Below are 21,156 nucleotides of genomic sequence, written 5' to 3' on the forward strand. Positions count from 1 at the left end.
TATAATACTCTCTTTTAAAATTCCTAATAAAAATAAACGAAAACTCGAATTAAAATATTGCTACACAGTTTATTATTATTATTGTTATTGCTATATTGGGGTTGTTGTTAATCAATTCATTTGATTACGATTTTTGAGAAAGTTTTATTCGATCACTATAAAGACTAATGATGACACGTTAACATAAAATCTTATCATGATGAAAACCGCTTTTTCAATTGGAGAAATCAGAATTCATAATTACACCTTACAAATTTATAAATGTTATAAATTTTTCTAGGAAGGAAAAAATTAACAACATACATGTTTTTCTTCTTATATCATTATCAATAGCATAACTTCTTTTTAGAGCTATTGCGCACACAAACATGGTCATATAATATATATATATATATATATAAAATATATATGTACATACACATATATATATACATATATATATACATATATATGTGTGTGTGTGTCTATATATATATATATATATATATATATATTCATACAAATCCAAAGTTCTTTGCCTTAATAGCAATTAGTAGTTTATGTCTTAATACGTGACGAGAGCTGTACAATGGAACGTATAGTCGAGAAATACATGTATTTGCAGTTGGTAGATGTGCATCGTCTGCTGGCCGTAATGTCACACTTGGCATAGGTTGGTAGCCGTCTCCGCTTGCCGGTAATGCTGGAGATCCTGTCCAAAAGTATACCTGCGAAACAGTCGGTAAACATTCGAATATTTTGAATGGATTGTAACTAGAGATGCCTATTTCACGTACATATAGACCCCGTTCAGACACGGCGGAATCAGCGCGTTTTCGACCGCGCGGACCTTATTTACATTAGCGTATATGGATTCGTTCACACGCATCCGCGCGGTCGAACAATCAAAAACAAAAATTGCGCGGTTTCCGCCGTCTGAACGGGCTCATAAATACGCGTGGTACGTGAACCGTGTACATAGTAAGAATATTTAAGGATCCGTGAATACGGACCTGCGAATACGGATCCGTTCGGCACGTTTGAGTCCGACAACGTTATTGTTTTTCGATCGAATACTTTTCGACTGTTGATGTTAGAAGTGAGACACTAATAAAATCGCGGTAAATTGTTCGACGTTACATTACCGTATATTAAAATACACTTGTAAAATAAATACACAATATTTGTGAAGTTAAAATATACGGGTAACCGTGTATTTTAATTTCACAAATACATATTCGTTTATTTATTTTACACTTTAATATTGACTTTATTATTGTCTCACTTCTAACAGACACATCAACAGTCAAAAAGAATTCGATCGAAAAACAATAACGCATCAGTTGTCGTACTCGAACGTGCCGAACGGATCCGTATTCGCTGATCCTTCAATTCGTACTACACGGTTTACGTACCATGTGTACACGTGTATTTTAGTACATGTTTAAAACCGCGATCTCTAATTTTAACGTCCAGGAGAAGAGTTTGTATAGTTCACTGTTTATAAAAAAAAGAAAATTATGTGAGATTCTTACCAAATCCTGGCGTTCGGTGTGTGACATTTTCTCTACCGTAGACCATAACCATCGTTTAAATTTGGCCAATCTATCCACAGATTCTCCTGATTCGTCATTGAATGAGGTATAAGATATAAGAACAGAAACGTTGATATCGCCGACTCCGTTCAAAAGAAGTCGTAGATCTTCGGAAGTTAAACCGTCGAATGCTCCTTCCGGAAGAACATCAAATACCCCTTCTCTCATCGCTTGCAATGCTTTCTCTTGTACTTTGATCATACGAACTTCAGCATATTTTCGAACGTAATCGTAAACATTGCTTGCTGTTACTTCTATGTCACGACCGTTTGGTATTAATTCGATCGATCCACCTCCTTCTTCGGGACACAAATCAATACTGAAACAATCGCAATAGAAACGTGAATGAATCAGAAGGAATCTCGACGTGCAATCTCGAGTTCATTTTCTAAGTGTGCCGAAGAATGTGCATGTTGAATGGTTGAATGGTACCTGAACGTAAGATCAAGAGCGGAGAATAAGCTGTTGCTGTCCTTGGTCTCGGAGTCGATGACAAGCTGCCTCAGACTTTCGTAAATTACAGAATCAAAGAACGCCAAATCGTGGAAACGTATCGGCCTTCCTAATATATATTTGATTACGTGACGATTTAAAAATATAGGGCACAGCTCGTTTTGTAGGAGACACAATCCTATGAGTCTGAAAGATAAGAGATGTTGATCAAAATGTCGCGACATTATGCGATTAGATTAACACTTTCGTTAGTTTCATTCGTCATTACCTGCCCACATTTCTGAATGCATTCAGTCGTTCGTAGCTGGCCCTTCCTTGCCGCGGCGTATAGAAACCTCTCTTCCCCGGTGAATAAAAAAGGGGTGCGTTATCTTCCGTGTCATCCGGAATACTGTTCTCGATTTTTTTCTTATTTGCTCCCCACCGAGCTGCCAAACTGTACATATCTAGATCTAATAATCCCTCACTCGGCAAATATTGATTCGCTGAATCGCTGATCAATTCGAACGCTTCGTCAACCTTTTGCCGCAGCGCGTCCTCCGAAGCTAACAATATCGATACGTATGCAGGGGATAGTTCGAGAAGCATACCAGTTATTTTTTGGGCTAACATGGGTCTCAACGCGTAAACCTGTAAATGTAAGAAGCATATAACAATCGGAACAAAAATCGAATTGAAACGGTTCGCCGACAGCTTTACAAATGTCCTTCTACGAAACAAATGTTGTAAAAATGTTATTAATTACTTTCGGATACAGCCTGTCTCCCAGTTGTTGTTGATGCATGGTCAAGTGGTCGTTAATTGGGTGACTAACGGGCAACGGATGAGAATTGGAGGATGAACTACCAGGTCCGGTACTACTGCTTCCTTCGACAGAGCCGGATGGATGGAAAGAACGAGCTTCGAAAGACAATCCCCTGCGTGTACCGCGACATTTCCCAGACGATCGAGGATTCTGGAATAAAAAGTCGATCCCGTGAACGATCGTCATCGATAGAAGGAGCCGTTATCTCAGCTTCGTTATTTTCTTTTCTCACCGCTACTTCTGGAAATTGTCTTACCTGTCGTCTCAGGTCACGATCACGGTCGCGGTCGCGATCTCTACTTTTAATTTTTTGTAGAACGTTGTACGGCGTATATTTTGACCCTACTTGTGCTGCTTCAAGATTAGGCAGTTTTTCGTTCGCGAGCAATGCCTGCACAGAGAACGTACATGTAAATTCATTATTAAGATTATAGTAAGCACGGTTGTGTCGTAGCCTACTACAACCACAAGGTAATTGCTGTCCACAAACAATATTTATTGATTCTTTTAGCTACTGCAAAAGATCTGTATAGATCGTAGTTACACTCGTCAAATAGAATTGAATAGAATAGGATCCAGTTCTCCATTAATGTTACAAACCTCCGCGATCGTTGTATAAAAACCTCTTGTAACTCCTGAACCTTCTCCAGGTTCATCCATGAATGTTACTTTAACACGATGGACAGCTAACGGAGGAGTATTAGACGCACGCCTATAATATAAATTATACTGTGTATTTAGCTCCTTCATTGTCTGCACCAGCAACTGGGTTCTATCTCGCTCCACCTTTGACAGAAGAGAAAGAAGCACGTTTAGAATAAACGTACCGGATTCAAAATAGCAACGAGATACGATTAATAGAATGGAGATAAAGAAATTACTTTGTATAGCGTAATGTCTCTTTGTTGCGAGTTACGAAGCTTCTCCATATCTCTGCGAAATTTCGCTTCTTTCACTTGAAATCCTCCCAATTCGGAAACTACCGAACCAACTTCCAATCCAACGTCTTCCATGAAAACGCGTCCGAACAGATCCAGCAATAATCTCCATCGTCCCAATAAAATGTTATGGGATATATTTGATCCGATGGAAGAAACAGCTCTCGCGTTCTCCACCGGACTGGTCTCGACCGTTTCGTGAGCTGATATTTCTTGACTCGAACCGGCTGGGTCAACATCTTCCGTCACACTTTGCGTTTCAACGGTGGACACGACCAAAACTTCCGGCGCACCCGGTTTATTTGTACTCGTTTCCTTTAAGATCAATGGCAACTTGTTATTCCACCATAATTCAATAGTGTATCATAGATTTTGTTGCGAAATGCACACGATTATATTATACAAGCATACGACCATACGACCAAACATTCTTTTTCTTCTTCTCCTTACCTCCCACCCACCCTTTCTCTCTTGTACTTATTCCTTTATTCCCCGTCTTGTTTAATTTTAAGAGAAGACAGTTGGATTTCATATTTACCGAAACAGTTCCAGCTCTAACAATAACGCTTCTACTTGTTTTACACTGATCCTTATTATTTTTTGCACTTCCTGCTGCCTCTTCGTTTTGATTATTAGTAGAAACTATAATCGGGGCTCGATCGATTTGTTCCGCGACAAGCGAATGAGTATCGCTCGTGTGATTAAACGATTTTGCCTTTTCCTATAATATGCAAAGTAGATTATTCAATTTTACTGTTATCCGTGTCGGAATAATATATACGTGGAACGTATTACACAATACGAGATAAGATGCCAAAATAACGTATTATGTTACGTTACATGAAATCGATAACGAAAATCTATCTTTGCGATCGAATCCGAATCCGATTCAGCGGAATCGAAACATGCGAGTCGGATGAACATTATCCTTGTACAATCATATAACTGTAAAATTGGACGAGCCATAACGATTACACCGACACACGTTACACATATAATTGCCGATGGAAGCTTGTCTTTATTTTATATGTTGATAAGTTCAGTGAAACGCGTTTCCCAATGTGAATATCGACAAAGAAAGTTTCCGTGAACGCGAATTTGTATTCTCAATTTTTAATGTTCCATTGCATCTCTCGATTGACTAGCAGCGCAATGCTTACTGCGTATTGGGGACATTGAAGGCATACACTGTTCAGTGGATGGAAAATGAGGTGGTTTATGCTCAAATGTTTCTATCCTGTATTCTATAACCTATCTTATACTGTTCTGAAATACATTCGATTAATTTAGATTAGATTACCGTATATTTTGCGGTGGATGCTGAATCACCAACCGAAACGGAACTACGTCTCGTGTCTGCCGATGCAAACGAGGCAGGTCCTTGAATGATTTGACTGAGCGTGGGTGTAACCGTGTTCTGATTATCGGTACCACGCGCAGATAAACCGAGCCTCGTAGGTAGGCCTGCTAAGAGATATTGATTAGGATTTGTACTCGTCGCCGGCTGTCTCGGAATACCGAATAAATCTTCGCGTCTCGAATGGGGTTGCAATAAATGCGGTTGATCGGCCAATGGCAATGCCTCGCTCATAACTGTGTCGAACGGGTCGAGAGGCGGACAACCCAGACACAACGTAGAGTCCGATCTCTGTAAGAAAGGATGTTTCCGCCCTTTCGGCGTGCTGTCCCTGTTATTTCCTGATCCGCAAATAGGAACTTGAAGTAAGTCAGGATAATCGACGGAGTCCGTTTCCATGGCCGTGGGTACAGGCGAATTATATTCTTCGCCTTCGTCGTTGTCATTTTCATCCTGCAAGGTACGAAACGATAACATCTTTACGATTCTTCCTTTGAGTCTATAAGATATACACTGATGTCTCGACTGTAAGTCATTTCTCGGTTTTGTGTTGTAACCTAGATATGAGCGAGACTCTATTTTTTTTATGGCTTCAATGGCGCCGAATGTAGGAAAGGACAGCGAAGCTCGGGAGGCCTCGATCGCCGAGAAGTGTAAACATAACTAATCGAATAACATCCAATTCTTTATGTTATCATTATTTTTTTATGGGGCTTTGACCAACATATTCGTGGAATTTTCCTAATGAAAATAATACTTGTATAATAAACGATGAAAGTTTTACAGCGTATGGGAAAGAAAGAGACGCGGAGAGTCGCGGCGCGCCGGCACAGTTCAAAGCATTTCCCATAGGCTGTTCTTCCTTGCGTCCGAAACATTCGACATTCATTACACAAGTAAATATCATCGGAATTATGTCATATTTGGTATCATTTTTATTTAAAAAATGATACGAATATGTTGGTCAAAGTCCCATAAAAAAATAATGAAAAATAAAGAAGTTATGTAATTGGATTAGTAGTTCACACCGATATACCCGCCCGGTATCGGATTACATAGCGTGTTTACACCGCTCGACGACCGAAGCAGCTCGAGCTTCTCGGCCCCTCGTGGGGTATGCCCTCCAGCGGAATGGGCTGTGTGGAGACGTACAGTCGGACATTACTGTATTTCAATTTGTTCGATTCACGAACCTGATCGTTCCAACTCGAGTAATTTGAGGAGCCCTTGTGGGTCTCTCCGCGAGCCGACATCGGCTCCGAAAGAGAACGCATATAATACACTAACGCGTCGAATACATAGGCTACGTGTCTCAAAGAAGAAACGTCCAATACCGGCAGGCTGTCTCTGTGTTCGCCATTGTGAGCACGCATTAAGGACAGGCAATAGGACAAAAATTCACGTCGCGCCAGGTGTATTTCGCTACCTGAAATTATCCTGAATTAGCTGGATAGTCATGTATACATGGGAAATAAAAGATGATGTTGTTAAACCATGTAGCATCACACGGGCGATAATTGTTTCTATCTTATTTTTCGCGTATTTTACGAATTTTACGACAAGAAAGAAAGTTGGCGCTTACCTTCGCGTTCTCTACTGTTTCTCGAAGTTTCGCCAACGCCTGCAAAACCAACGGTGAGTCTTGTAGAAGCTTGTGGAGTGGAGATATTGGTGCTGGTAGCGATACCACTGCGTTGATTCCGACCTGTATTAGACTGTAAAGTCAAAGACAAAGCCGCGGTGTTCAGTAACCCGGTAAAATTCCCTCCGGAAAGCGACGGGGCATTGTTCAACGGGTGTTCCGGATGCGTAGGGTCCGCGCTACATGTCAAGGATACGCCGAATCTCAACTGTGCTTCTGTAGCATCCATCACAGTTAACAGCCAGTCCCATGTTGGTTTCAAATGAGTTTCGAGATACGTCTGTCGATCAAAATACTGGTTGAATTTCATATGTAATCGTAAGTTGCTTCGGATAAACGTTACTCGATTCGAATGGAACGAGACGAGAGGAGACGTGTCAGACCTGCAAGTTCAACGCGTCCTGGTAGGTGACTTCCATCAGCCGTGGTAAAACTGGTGCCAGCGTTTTATAATCTTGCATCATGACTAAAAGATCGGCTATCTGTCGGATGACAAGGCCGAATGCACGTGCCAAACAACTGGTAGTTGTACCCATAATAATGGGTTCTTGCGTAGCTGCAACCGTTGACGTTGCAGCGGTACGCCTCAAAGATGTAGAGTCAAAAAAAACCAGATTGCTGCCACCTGCTACCCGTAACCCTGTTGTTCGCGTACTCGTTTCGCGATTGCGTATCGCCCATTGCATAGAAACGGGCGCGAGATTATTACGGTGTAAATGACCAGAGGAACCACTAGAATAAGGTTATCATTAATAGAAAAAAGTTCGTTTTTACATTCTTAAACTAATGCCGAAAACGTGAGGTGTCTTTTGTTCTATTCGAACAAGGCTGCTTACAAACGTTATCGAAATACGTTCGGTAACAATTCTGTAGAATTTTCTGTAAGCAACCAAACGATAAACGAGTTGATTACCTTCGTCTCTCTAATTGTTCGTCGCCGATCTGAAAGTCTTCGTTATCTTGCTCGTCGGTCTCCCCTGCTTCGCTTTCGTCGTCCTCTTGCTGACTCGACTCGCCAGACTCGTCCTCCGGGAATAATAAAATCGACCCCATTCCACCGTCAGAGCCAGCCGTGGCACCGGTTTGCACGCTTCGTTGAGCGGACGCTGCATCCTGATTGCTATGGTTGTCATCGGAGTCCGACTCGGTCTCCGCTTCCGCCAGAAGATCGAGTTCCGTATCTGATTCACCGTCTCCTACTTGTTCTTCGCCCACGCCTCCGGTATTGCTATCCATGTCGCCCATTGGTTGTCCGCCGACGGTTCCGGGAACTCCGGATTCCTCGTGCTCGCTTATGTCCCCGTCTACATCCATAGGTCCCTCTATTTGTACATCAGTCGAAAAACAGAAATTTCATGTTATTTCGCGTTCCTTCGCGTGTAGCGATTGATCGCTAAGACCAATTGTAATAAACGTGCTTGCCGTACCATCACCACCTTCGGTCTCATCCATGGCAGAGACGTCTCTGGCGATAGTTATGTTATTGTTCCCTTGTTGCGTTTGTAATGTGGGATCCAGTGTCTGGGCACTGACTCCGCTCTGAGGTATCAATGGCTCTATGGAAAATAGCTCCTCGGAACCGTTGATCACTTCTATCGCTGAATTGGTCAGCGTGAACGGTGCAGTTGGCCTCGCTACACCCAATCTCACAGGCGCTATCAGAGAATCAGCCGTCTCGCATAATTCTTCGACCGCCAGCTTGATCAATGCTTTGAACACTTTGCGACATTTCATCAGCGGCTGGGATGTTTGAGTGGCGCTGAAAAACGCAACATGGAAAAGAAAATTTACTTTACTGTTTACTATTCGAGAGATTATCTAGGCGTGGCTTTCCCACGTACCTCCTTCTCTTTGTTGCCGGCGCCATCTCAATTGTAAAAATAACAAATATTCGAGCCACCGAACGAACGAATCGACGCGCGACGTTGGTCGCTTCATCTTGACGTCCTGGTACAGAATCGTTTTGCATTTCTCGAATCAAAGTCGTTAGAAGAGTATCGAGCATCTGGAACAATAATAAATAATAAATACTTTATTCGGCATGCATATACGACGAATATTAACGTCGTGTTTTAATATCGTGTCAGATAATAGTAAAAAATAATCTTTCTCGCCTCTGTACTGCATTTAACCAAAAGCGAATGAGTAAACTTGTCGAGCAACGCGGTGCCACTCTGGCGACATAATTGTCCTTGGTCTCCAAACAATTGATCATTCCCGTTCGTAGAGACGCCCGACATTATCATACACTGGACCGCTGGCCAGTCGTTCAGCAATCTTTCTAGAGCTCTCCGACTGAAACGAGGTGGTTCCAGATCATGTTCTGGCATATCAGAGTCCGCATCCACACCTAGATAAATCGATGGTCAGGTAAATAGATGGTCCCGTTGGCTCAGTCGAAATCTAATTACAGTAAAGTCGCGATCTAGTTCCTGTCGCCTGTTCAAAGCGGGAACAGAGATCGTGTAGGGAAACTATTTATTTATGACTGCGTCGACCGCGTCGAAAGCGTATCGGTGAGCTCGAGCTTCTTGGCCCCTCACGGGGATGCCCTCCAGTGGAAGGGGTAGGCGAAGGGACGGTGATCGTGGAGATCCTCAGGGAGCTAGATCGCGACTTTACTGTAGAACAATTAAAACGATCATTCGAAAACTCGCAAAATTACCGTCCGAAGAAGTCCCTTTGCGGCTAACGGATGTCGATCGTTGCCGAGGTGCTGACCGGCATTGCCTTTGTTCCATCATTTGTCTACCTACAGTCTGTACTAAGAATAGCAAAATGCATTCTCCCCTGCAACATCAAATCACATACCGTTTAGTCGAAGTATTCATTTTCATAGAAACTATAAACGCGTGTTTATAGAATTAGTATTTACGATTAGAATAGAAATGAGTAAACTGCAGATCTTTATTTATGGCTTATAACATTTTTCAAAAAATGCTAGAATATAAAATATGACAGAATTTAATACGATTTTTCTTTATTTGAGAACTGCAGAGGCTACTACTTTTTTAAAATTCGTCTACAAAAATTGCAAATTGCATAAACATCTGCAGTCTAGAAATTAGAAACAGAATAGAAAATAAAGTTTATCGATCTTTTACCGTGAGTTTATCTTTGTGGCGAGGTCGGTATTAACTACAAGGCGACACAGTAGTTGGTAACGAGCACTTTGGTGTCCCGCGATCAGAGCACGGCATTTACATTTCTCCCAACAGTCGCAATAGGCCGTCGGAGATGTTATTTTCATTTTGCAATCATGTCCTCGATGGCAAACGCGAGCACATTCCGTGCAACAACACAACGAGCCGGTTAAACCGCAAGTTCTACACTCGTAGATATTCTAAAGAAAAATGAAAGAAACTTTCGTTAAGAGCGTGTTTATACTCGCATCGGCGCGTGCGCGCCCACTGTAACTACTCGAACGTAATGGGCAATTCAAAACCTGGTCAATGTGCTGTGTTCCAGTCCAAGTGAAGCTACAGGTGTCGTTGCAACATGTAACGAACAAAGGTGACAAATCTGGATTCGCGTCAGGGTGTAATATCATGGCTAGACACTCCTTTTGATCTTTGCCAACTCTTTGAATAATGTCTAATAAGATAAGAGCCGCATGATATGCACGAACCGACACAGCCAACATTAACGGTGTCTGACCTTGAGCATCCCTGTTAACATAAACGTTCTCGATTAGAATAGTTTCACGGGAGCATTCGTGAAATTTATATTTTCCCAATGATTGAATAGTTACTTTGCCATGAGTAATTCTTTCAAGTGCGGTGTTAGTACGATGCTCTCGCACATGTACTTTAATATAAGTAATGCATTGTTCCTTCTCTCAACGGAATCTATGATGTAAGTATTATTGGACGTAGTTCCGACACCTACAAAGAAAAATAGATTTGTACAATTGGTTATGCATACAACTAAATTACGATATCATTAACGAAAGACTTCGATACAAAAGAATTAAATTAAGGTCGAATTAAAAAGGCATTTTTACCTGATTTGTTCATCATAGATATACTGGCAGCACCAATGCTAAGTAAACTATCCTCTTCTCCCGATGTGTTATCAAATGCTTCGGGTGGCCAACTTAGGGTTGGTATAGGCTCCTCGATCGTTGCAGACGCCCCATCAACCGTATTTGTAACCAATTCGCGTTCGATGCCTTTCAAATCAGAAAAGATGACTTTCAATTTTGAAACAAATACTATTGTAATACAATAATATGATACATATATTCGAGACAATATGTATATATACGAAGTAATGATTGCAATACCTTGATCGTTTTCTTTATTAGAGGTTGGTGAACACATACTGATACAGGCGTGTAGAATATTACGATTGCCATCGCAACGTTCGGTCAATATCGCCTGAATTTGTGCAGCATTGTTTTCTTTAAAAAGGAAGATAAAAGTTACATTTATTAAGTACATATGTGCTATTTACAAAAATATGTGTAGCGACACTCACTGTGGTCTTGTTCCAGAGTACAGAACACCTGTTTCACGCTGTCATAATCACACCTTAGTATACGCGGCATAAGCAAAAGGTTATCAAATGCTAGTGCAACAACGGCAACTTTGGTTTTCATGTTAGTTGAATTCGAACAATTTGGTATTGGAATGGTCGAAGCACCGATACAAATTACTGGTACTAAATCTAAGCAGTGTGGATCACGAATAGCACCAGCACAATCTTTTACCAACGGATAGATCGTATTATTTCCATCTCTAAGAATCATAGAGCATTCGATATTCTGTAATGTAAAAATCAATTATATTATATAATAGTTTCCCTCATCTTTCACATTGTACTACAATACTTTTAACGAAAATTTAACATTATAAGCATGTACCTCTCCCGCGTTTGTAAGACTGATATTTTGAGGTTGTAAGCCCAAAAAACATGATATATCCGATGGAATATACCGATCTTGTACGTGCCTTCCCGTACTCAAATTATATACCACGTAACTCAGCTTGCTTCCTTTTTTCACTATTGCATGAATACCTAGAAACAGTCAATTATAATTATTGTTGTTGTTGTCGCTGTTGATGTAGTCGTCGTTGTTATTAGAAAATATTGTGAAATATTACCTTGTCCGTTTGTAGCAATGGTTAATATATTATCAGTGGATCCTTCAACTATATTTACTCTTCTAGGAGTTCGTTGGAAACAATCTGGAGCTCTTGGATTCATGGATGATTTGATCACCTAAGTATTTACACACAAGTGTTAGTGCAAATGTTGAAGTGTGTTTTCAGTACAGTATAATATACATATACTATATTATAGATTCGACTTACTTGCAGCTCGTCTTTTCTGAGCAATCGGCAATCTGCTAATAATTTAATCGATTCTTCTGCTGTCAGATCTTTAAAGTCCGACGTACCGAAGTCCTTTTCTTTAATTTCTTTTTCTTTTTCCTTGGAATCCTTTGAAAAGAATTTCACTGCGACATAGTAGCCGTCCACTTTTATAACCTTGCCTGCCGTCATATAACACATAATATACATAAATATAATATAAATAAGAAAATCGAAAATGTAAAGAACGTTATTCGTTCGCTGCATATAATACGAATGAGAACACACCAATGGGAACAGTCTTAACATCCTCTACGAAGACAACGTCCTTTAATTTCCATTCTCCTTCATCTTTCCGTTCAGACTCTCCTTCGCTACGAGGTGCAACTCGTTTCTGCCTCTCTACAGAACCAAAAATCAGTATTAGAAATATTTACAACTTGGAGAACTAAGCTCAAATCTCAGAGATTCTTCATAATGTTCTACCATAAAGTGTAGAAATGAAATAAAATAAAATGGACACTTTATCAAAGCCTCGAATAAACTACTAAAACGGTAAAAGCGAACTGTAAGCAAATCAATAGAAATAAATGATGACAAGTTCTTACTGTGACTTGTTGTAATGCTACCAGTATCACTACATGTGCTCGAAGCTGGTGAAGGTGGTGGAGGCATATCAAGACGGTCTGCGGTCTCTTTATGATTTGTCTTAGTAATAGTACCAGTTCCGCTGTTTCCACTTGTTTCTCGTTTGTCTACAGTAGCATTAGGCAAATGAGTTCCAGCCGGTAGCACTTTGAATCTGCAGGTCGAGTCTAGACTCCAAGCAGCTGCTAATAACTGTCCTACTTTTGGAATCCCATTGGCAATTGTGAATCCTGAACACATCGAATAATCAAGTAAGTATCTGCTAAATTTCCCGATATCTTAGCTACTAATATATTTATTAGACTGCGGATCTTTATGCATTTATGAAGAAATTGGTTGGGTGAAATATAAAACAATAAAAGATTTTAAAAATTCAAGAATGTTGTGTTGTTGCTCTTAATATAAAAAAGTCGTCAAGATATGAAATCAATTTTTATGTTATTCCTGCTGCCCACAATTAATGCAGAACATTTTTATTTTGCATGAAGATCGGCAGTCTTAATTATTATACATTATGTGTCCATATGATACTCACCTATTGCTCCAGGTTGATATATAGGACTATTTTTCATACAAACATGCGTGCCATAACTAATATCGTTCGAAGATGCCGTCGACGACCTGTGTTTGCGCGACTTAGCCTTATATTTTTCCCATAATTTTTTCCGCTGTGCGAATGGTAAAACTCCCCTACACAAATAAATTTATAATATAACGATTCATATATGCATATGCTTATACATATAATATTTTTCCTCTGAGAAGTTTCTATATTATGCCTGTATGAAATCAATGTCAAATGAAATTTCAACTGACCACCAGTATAATGTACCGCTTTCCAGTCTAGCAACCGTGTATAGAGCACAAGTATGGAGAGATACTATCTTGTCCAATGTAAATTCGGTAAATCTTTGAGCCGGATGTTCGAGTCGGGAAGCTACATGACTCACGAGTTCGTCGAGCCAGGTAGCTACCTTGCCACTTTCGGTGCTAACCGAACAACGAATTGCTGTAGCCGATATATTTACTATTTTCTCTGATGTTATAGCTAGCCACGGAGTTTTCGGATGGTGTATGTTTGGATTCTAAAACAAATGGTTCCCAAACTATATTGATCTCTTGCTGTACAACAAGAACGCTTGAATACAAACTTGTGTAAGTAACAAAGTACCTCTGGATGTTTGTAAGGTTCGGATTCAGACCACTTCCACTGATATAAATGGCCCCCGGCAGAAACAGCAACTAATTCACTGTAAAGCGAAGCAATTTGTACAAAACGTGGGGCAGGATTTGAACTGCGTTCGTGCCACCATTCCAATTCTTCTGATATCCATAGAGGACTTTGAGCTAGTTCCTTCTTTTTATTATCTGTATTTGGAAAAAATACATAATAAATATGTATAGTGTATAGCATAAATGTAAAATAATATTGATTTAGTAAGATCTCATCTTTACCAGAATCTTTCTCCCATGATTCCTTGAGTGCTGTTTCTAACCAACGGCGTGGTCCGCAATATTGGCGATCTCTCCATTTACTGAAACTATCGCGATCTCTGTCCCGTTCTGACGCACGATCACTTTCCCTATCATTGCCTATTCTGCGTGAAGAACTTCCCCGGCTGGAGAAAATCATCGTATTTTCGTATTAAGTATAATCCCTCTTTGGATTGCAAGGGTACGGGATGCGCCTTCTCATTTCTCGATAATGCAAAGATGGGGTTCTTCAGCAGTGAAAAGCGCTAGATAAAAGATCAATCTAGGCCGCGATCGCTCTCGAAAGTCCTATTTTTACGTATATGAGGCGTAATTTTCATTATTCGGCAGCATGTAGCTTTCGCAGCCTTATGAAAATAGCTACGTGCCCAGCTTTATGCTTCCAAATAATGCAAATTGCGCCTCGTAAACGTAAAAATAGGACTTTTGAAGGCGATCGCGGCCTAGATTGATCTTTTATCTGACGCTATTCACTATTGAAAAAGCCCATCTTTCAATCCTGGAAACGAGAGTCTACCCCGCTAACAGTAAACGAAAAAGATGAAATAATTACCTTCTCATTCCTGTATATCCGAATACATCTTCAGAAAACATAGAATCCGCATCGATTATAACAGAATGGTCATTGCTAAACCCACCATCCAACAAAGATATGAGATCCTCGGGGACATAGGTGTCTGCTGCATCTTCTGCGTCATCCCCTTCTTCATCGTCCCGTGATAGTAGATTATTTACTGCTAAGTTTACATCTAAATTTGTACGCTATGCAACAAGTATTTAAAAATTAGATGAATACCTTGATATTAGGCTCGCAATAGTTTATATACGTATATGTTTGTATACGTATACGCCACTAAAACAAACCTGCAATTCTCTAATAATAAGGTTGCGACTTTTTCCTTGTAGTACCACCTGAGCCTGCGATATAAGGTCTTCTGGCACAAATGGCGCAGGTACTGGTGCAATGGGACGTGAACTGCTGCTGCTTCCTGCTCCCATGATTACACCGGGTGGTCCTATCCTACCGCCGCTACTGCTTCCACCGCTGCTACCGCCTCGTGAGCTACCTCGCATAATTCTAGCACGTGTTCTAGACATGCCTCTACCTCCGGTTCCACTACTCCCACCTCCGTTCGGAGCTGAATTTGAATTCCCAACATGACTTTTGTTTGTGCTACGAACAAAGTAAATACGCTTTAGAAAAATCTTCTGATCGATATAACATCTATCTTTACACTCCATTTGGTTGCTCCATCTTACTTTCTGTTTGGTTCATTTTTACTTAGATCCAATCTGTCCGACAATACTGTAAATGCAACCCTGCAAACTTTAGAGTCTTCTGTAAGAAGCGCGATATGAGTTGGTCCAACAACAATATGCTTCACCGCAATCTTTAGACCGCTAAATGCTGGTAACGTAGCAAATCCGTATCTGTTGATCCTCTCTCCCACCTCTTTTAACCTACAAAACCATATGATTCTCTTAGAAATTCGTGTAAAATCTAAATTAGCTACTAAATACATAGTAAACATGTATGTAAAAGCAATAGGAGAATTATACTTGTATATGTTCAATTAATTCAATAACTGAATCAGATTGTACGATACAACGAATTTACTTTATAAATTTCAGATTATGTAACAAAAAACATTGTAGATATGTTAGAGCTTAACTAATACTTGGAAGCCATGATAATTAAATATAACAATCATGACTATGATGGAAAATATAAAATTCATATTAACTATTTATTTAGTCATGCCTATCGACTGAAATATTACTTTGGAGGAAATGAAAAATGAATAAGTATCGACAATTATTTATACATATATTTAGAAATGAGTATTAAGAAATGTATCATCAATGAATGATACATGTAAATATATATATATATATATATACATATATATATTTATATATACACACATATATGCATATATATGTGTGTATATATACACATATATATATTTTGCGTGAAATAGACCTGTATCAAAGGGTTTTCGTAGATTTCCATGAAAACTGTAATGTACGAAATAATTGCTGCGAATAATCGCACGCAAATGTTCGAAAACGAATCGAGAGAAAATGAAAAATGAAAATTTGTTCCCGTAACCTACCAACACGACGAGGAACTAACGGAACGAGAGAAAAATAGATTTGTTTCTGGCAATGAAAACCCATCTACAGAAATGTTCATCGATGTAAGTAGATACGTATCAGTCGATGCAATAATGATAATGAATTACCGAACATGCAGATTCGATATCGAATAATGTGCAGGATGCGTGCAGAGAAACGCAGGTTACGCTGTATTCGAGAGAACCGTAACAATGTGACAACAAATGTTTTTCCTATATATATCCTAAGTTCGATGAATGGAGTATGGAAAATGATTAAACAGCGTTCGTTCAGATTCGAAACGGAGATCGAGCAAAGCATCAAGTTCGAGCTCGCGTCGAATGCTTGATTTAATGCGAAAAATGGGAAACCTACGGCGAAAGAAAACGAATCCGCCCAACATTGAAAGGAACAAGCGATAGAAATGATAATATGTATCGAAGAGATGCGATGAAAAGAAGGGCCACAGGCATATCAAAACGATAGATTAATGAAAAACCAATAACGAACATATTCTCTTTACCTATCGTGTAGCTGGTCGTCGGTTCCGGGTAACGGATGCACGGCGAAATGTATCGACGTCATTTTGCCGGCAGTTGAACGTTTTCGAACGAGCAGGATGTCGTTTTAATAATTCTGTACACACAATTTCACCACACCGTCGAAACGATATTCAGCCATGTTTTCTGAAGAAACAATCAGTTACGTGTTCCCGAAACCGAACGGACCGGACTGTCGTTCGAGTATTCGTAAATACACAAAAAGTTCTCAACAGAGCTTCACGATGCGTATCGTACACTACCGATCATTCAAAATTCTGCGTGTGAATCGAATATTCGCTTCAAACACGTTACATACTAAATTTGTCGAGCAACGGTTCTAATCCAGATGTTTCTCGCTCGTACGTCGTGTAGAGGCGTTACGGGTCGCGAGTCGCGAACATGTATCATGGCGGCTCGTGGTTCGTGGTTCATGAGTGCATGAGTCATGAGGCCGAGGCTGCTGACTTACTCGACAAAAACTCACGTTACTCATACTCATATACTCATGTTGTACCACGTTCCATCTACATATATAATCCACATTTTTACGATCAAAACCATCATCGACATCCTCTTCTGCAATTCCAAATAATTTCGAATCAAAATAAATCCTTTCTTATTAAATAGTAGACTGCGAATCTTTATGCAAAATAAAAAATTTCTACATCAGTTGCATGAAACAGGGGCCACCTACTTATTTATGTAGAAATTTTTTTCCTCTTCTAATTATCTTATACAGTTGAAACTGATATACGTATATACTTTGTTTTGTCAATTTTAATTAAATTCAAAATGACGACAATTAAAATTATACAACAATATCTCGTAACCAATGCATACAACGAACAAACCAGAGACAAGGGATTATTTAAAGTTTTATATTAAGATTCTTTATTGTGTAGCTCAAAGACGAATAATTTTGTTGTATATATTACAATCTTTAAAAAATAATTGATGATTTTTGTTAAGCTTTACCTATAGGTACTGTACAGTCTAACATTGTAACATGAACTTGCGTGTATGTACACTTACACATAATACATTCTGTCATTCAACTTTTAATGCTTAACATAGAACTTTGTTAATCGTAAAATCTTTGCAAATAGTCCACCTCATTGAGGATTCTCCTTTAAAAATTAACGGTGAAAGCAATATTTGACACTTTATGTAAATTATTACATAGTCTATTCCTTAACATTTTAGTAACAAGATTTATAATATATATGTACAGGAAGAATCGTACTGAAATTTTCAGTGCTTGTATGCGTTAATTAGACCGCTAAACGCATAATGTATTAAAATATCGAATTACATTGATAAATAATCGATTGGTTGTTCTAGCGTACAAGAACTATCAGAACTTTAGAAACGATCCTAAATGGCAATGTACATTTTGTAACTGTAACGCAACTAGAAATGAAAATACTATTTAAATACATTAAATAAGTGGTCGATTACTTTTTCTTTTTCAGTACATGTTTATGATACATTACTAATTACTTTCCATCTCTGTTTGCATGTACCGATCAAACCAATTCGCTATCTTTATAAAATTTATATAACTAAATAAAAAAATTGATCCATCCGACCGAATGGATTAATGTGTACATTGTCCTACCTAGCGATCCTAGATAGCTTTAATATAATCCAACTGAAACCAATAAAGAAACATGCAACAATTGTTCAGTTATTCTCCAGTCACTTGTATTCGTGTGAATTGTTTAAAGTTTTAACTAGGTCCACGCGATAGTTGTACACTATACGAATTGCTCTGAACTAGTGGCACTCAGATCAAGTAAACGCCATGCAGCTTTTGGATTAAGTTCCGTAGGATCACGACATAATACCCAAACATAGTTGACACGCATTACTTTTTCGGGATCACCTTCTACAACTTTGTTCTTGCCATCTCTCACGCACATAATCTGTTGGCACTGAAAGCTAATTAATAAAACTGGTCCTTGTTCCATTACTTTACCCATGATTAGATCTATGTTATTTATATCTGAAATTAAGCAAATTTTACATGTAGTAATATTGCAGAAAAAGAACGAGAGAAGTTTCTTGAAATAAGAAAGCGTACCTAGGATTTTGCTATCTAAATGATATCCTAATTTTTCTGCCTGCTTCAAAGGTTGGGCTATTATGTTGTATGGAGCTTCGTGACACCAATCTTTTAAAATTTCAAGATTCCCCTGTATCATAGCTTCGAGAATATTTGGTATAATATCAGTTTCGCAATCTTTCAAGAATTGCACTCTGTCAAAATTTGGGTCCAATTTACAAATTTCTGTTAATGTCTCTGAAAGTTCTGTTTTTTGAAACAGTCCACCCATTATATCTGTAACTTTCTCTGTCAATAGTCTGGAAGCACGAATAACAGGATTATCTGATTCTTCATATTTTATCTTCCAATCCAATACTTTATTCACATATGGATTTTTATCCTTCAAAAAATAGAATTGTCCAATAAGAGTACTATAAGAATATGTTATTCAATGTTTAATACTTCAAAATGCATACCTTAAAGTTTTGCCACGACTGATGAAATTTTGAATCTTTATGCAATTCAACTCCCATAGCTTCCTCGTTTGGTGCAACGCATTTGTCCTGTTCAATGTTTAAAATATCTTTTCTTTTCCTTAATTTTTTAGGTGGAGCATAAACTCTACCTGCAATTATCATTAAAATTATCTAATAAGAAAAAGTACTTATTACCCGTTTATGTTTATGTATTCGATTCATGTTAAGATTAAATACATTTGTTAAATACCATGCATTCCTTGATGATCCAGTTCTTCTCTCACAGCTTCTGCAGTTTGTGATATTGTTTGGAATGCGCTCGTTTTTCCTAAAGCTTGACTCTTTTCGGTGATAGTTTCTGCTGCTCCTTTAGCCGACTTTGATATTTCTTCGCCCAATTGTCCAGCTTTTTTACCCAATTCCGTTTTACTCGCTTCCTCGAGAACTTCTTGTACCTAAATAGAAAAATTTAAACAACGATTAAACAATTCGTACAAATAAAGAAAAAAAAACAATTGGATCCACACCTTTCCTTTCAAAGAATCTAGCTTTTCTTTTAGAGCTTCTGAACCTTTAGTGGCTTCAGATTCAACTGCTTGAAATTTTTGCCTTGCCGACCGTAATGCTTCCGATTGCTCGAGCTTTTCTGCTTCCTCTCTAAATTTCTTTAAGGATTCTTTCATTTCCTTATTCTTTTGCATTTCCTGCTTGATATTGTCAAGGAATTGAGAAAAGAAGCTAGGCCTTCGCGCAGGATTAGAATATAACCGAACCTAGAGAAATAACCATTAGTCATCTGTAATTATTTATTCAGCATTGCTCAAAATCAAACTCACCGATAAATCTTGAGAATCTGTGGTTTGAGATAACTGCGACTGTAATAATGCATTGTAACTACGTACGACCATGTTATCCACAGAACCATTTCCAAACTTTTTGGTAGATTGTGCCGAACGTGTGGCACCAATCAGATTGGCCCTACACATTGCAAGGTTCTGAAACTAGAAAGAATACTGCTGTTCGAACATGTCTTTTCCCTCAACTTAATTACATATGTTACACAATTTTTGTTTCGCTATATTCATGATCTTTTTATTTCAACGAAGCAGATAATAGTCTGTCGATTTCAATACAATTTTCTACTATTGTTTCTCAATAATACATATTCATGACAAAATATTAATCCTTGTAGGTACAAAGCATAAGTGCACATTATTATTACCATTAACCGATAGTACATTCTCTGAATTCGTGACTGCTTGTTCGGTTAATACATCTCAAAAAAATTAAAGAAGAAAAAATAAAATAAAATTTGTCTATTACGAAATCTTTGAATAATATGATGTAATGACATAAGAAAGAACTGTGTGTGCATATGTAATGTTGTACAAAAGAACATAACCTCGTGCAGCGCATGAAAAAATGACCGGTTTATATGCAAGAAGATATTGAATCTATGTTTCACTGAGATGGCTGTGAACAAGTATATTTAATTTTTATTTCTACACGATCAACAAGTAAATGTTCAGTTAGCAATTTAAATCATTTACCATTTTACGATTGATTTATCTGTGACGGCATCAAAAATCTTCATAAAATATTCTACTGCTTTAGGAAGGACATCTGTCGACAAAAATTATAACACGCATACACGCACGTGCGCACGCACACACGCATAAATACATAACACGAGCAGTGAAACATTTTATTTTCATATATACAAACATAAATAAAAAATATAATTTGT

General features: G+C 38.6%; 2 protein-coding genes across 4 annotated transcripts; both read right to left on the reverse strand.

The window, feature by feature from the left end:
* Window positions 1–169: 169 nt before the first annotated feature.
* Hyd (E3 ubiquitin-protein ligase hyd) lies at window positions 170–17,295 on the reverse strand. Of its 2 annotated transcripts, XM_076434828.1 has the most exons (37): window positions 16,868–17,294; window positions 15,487–15,687; window positions 15,091–15,400; window positions 14,780–14,988; window positions 14,188–14,351; window positions 13,904–14,100; window positions 13,549–13,817; window positions 13,268–13,422; window positions 12,693–12,962; window positions 12,373–12,486; window positions 12,085–12,266; window positions 11,875–11,992; window positions 11,634–11,788; window positions 11,249–11,534; window positions 11,055–11,171; window positions 10,773–10,940; window positions 10,521–10,653; window positions 10,215–10,437; window positions 9,874–10,112; window positions 9,435–9,559; window positions 8,884–9,119; window positions 8,611–8,774; window positions 8,197–8,528; window positions 7,683–8,091; window positions 7,153–7,501; window positions 6,710–7,049; window positions 6,321–6,553; window positions 5,071–5,580; window positions 4,309–4,491; window positions 3,714–4,085; window positions 3,433–3,618; window positions 3,089–3,223; window positions 2,773–2,982; window positions 2,296–2,657; window positions 2,007–2,213; window positions 1,515–1,893; window positions 172–707 (listed from the first exon to the last, which is right to left on the reverse strand). In XM_076434828.1, the coding sequence occupies exons 1-37, from the start codon at window positions 16,927–16,929 to the stop codon at window positions 495–497; spliced, it is 8,517 nt and encodes a 2,838-aa protein (XP_076290943.1). In that variant the 5' UTR covers window positions 16,930–17,294; the 3' UTR covers window positions 172–494. The 2 variants fall into 2 exon arrangements, with proteins under 2 accessions (XP_076290942.1, XP_076290943.1); XM_076434827.1 differs by having other exon boundaries at window positions 170–707; window positions 13,904–14,351; window positions 16,868–17,295.
* A 466-nt stretch (window positions 17,296–17,761) lies between these two features.
* Window positions 17,762–21,101, reverse strand: LOC143214156 (mitochondrial import inner membrane translocase subunit TIM44). Of its 2 annotated transcripts, none has more exons than XM_076434856.1 (7): window positions 20,960–21,101; window positions 20,246–20,410; window positions 19,937–20,182; window positions 19,660–19,864; window positions 19,410–19,558; window positions 18,970–19,333; window positions 17,762–18,891 (listed from the first exon to the last, which is right to left on the reverse strand). In XM_076434856.1, the coding sequence occupies exons 1-7, from the start codon at window positions 20,960–20,962 to the stop codon at window positions 18,644–18,646; spliced, it is 1,380 nt and encodes a 459-aa protein (XP_076290971.1). In that variant the 5' UTR covers window positions 20,963–21,101; the 3' UTR covers window positions 17,762–18,643. The 2 variants fall into 2 exon arrangements, with proteins under 2 accessions (XP_076290971.1, XP_076290969.1); XM_076434854.1 differs by lacking the exon at window positions 20,960–21,101 and adding an exon at window positions 20,632–20,911.
* Window positions 21,102–21,156: the final 55 nt, after the last annotated feature.

The sequence above is a fragment of the Lasioglossum baleicum genome, chromosome 12, assembly GCF_051020765.1.
Source record: "Lasioglossum baleicum chromosome 12, iyLasBale1, whole genome shotgun sequence".
Classification (NCBI taxonomy): domain Eukaryota; kingdom Metazoa; phylum Arthropoda; class Insecta; order Hymenoptera; family Halictidae; genus Lasioglossum; species Lasioglossum baleicum.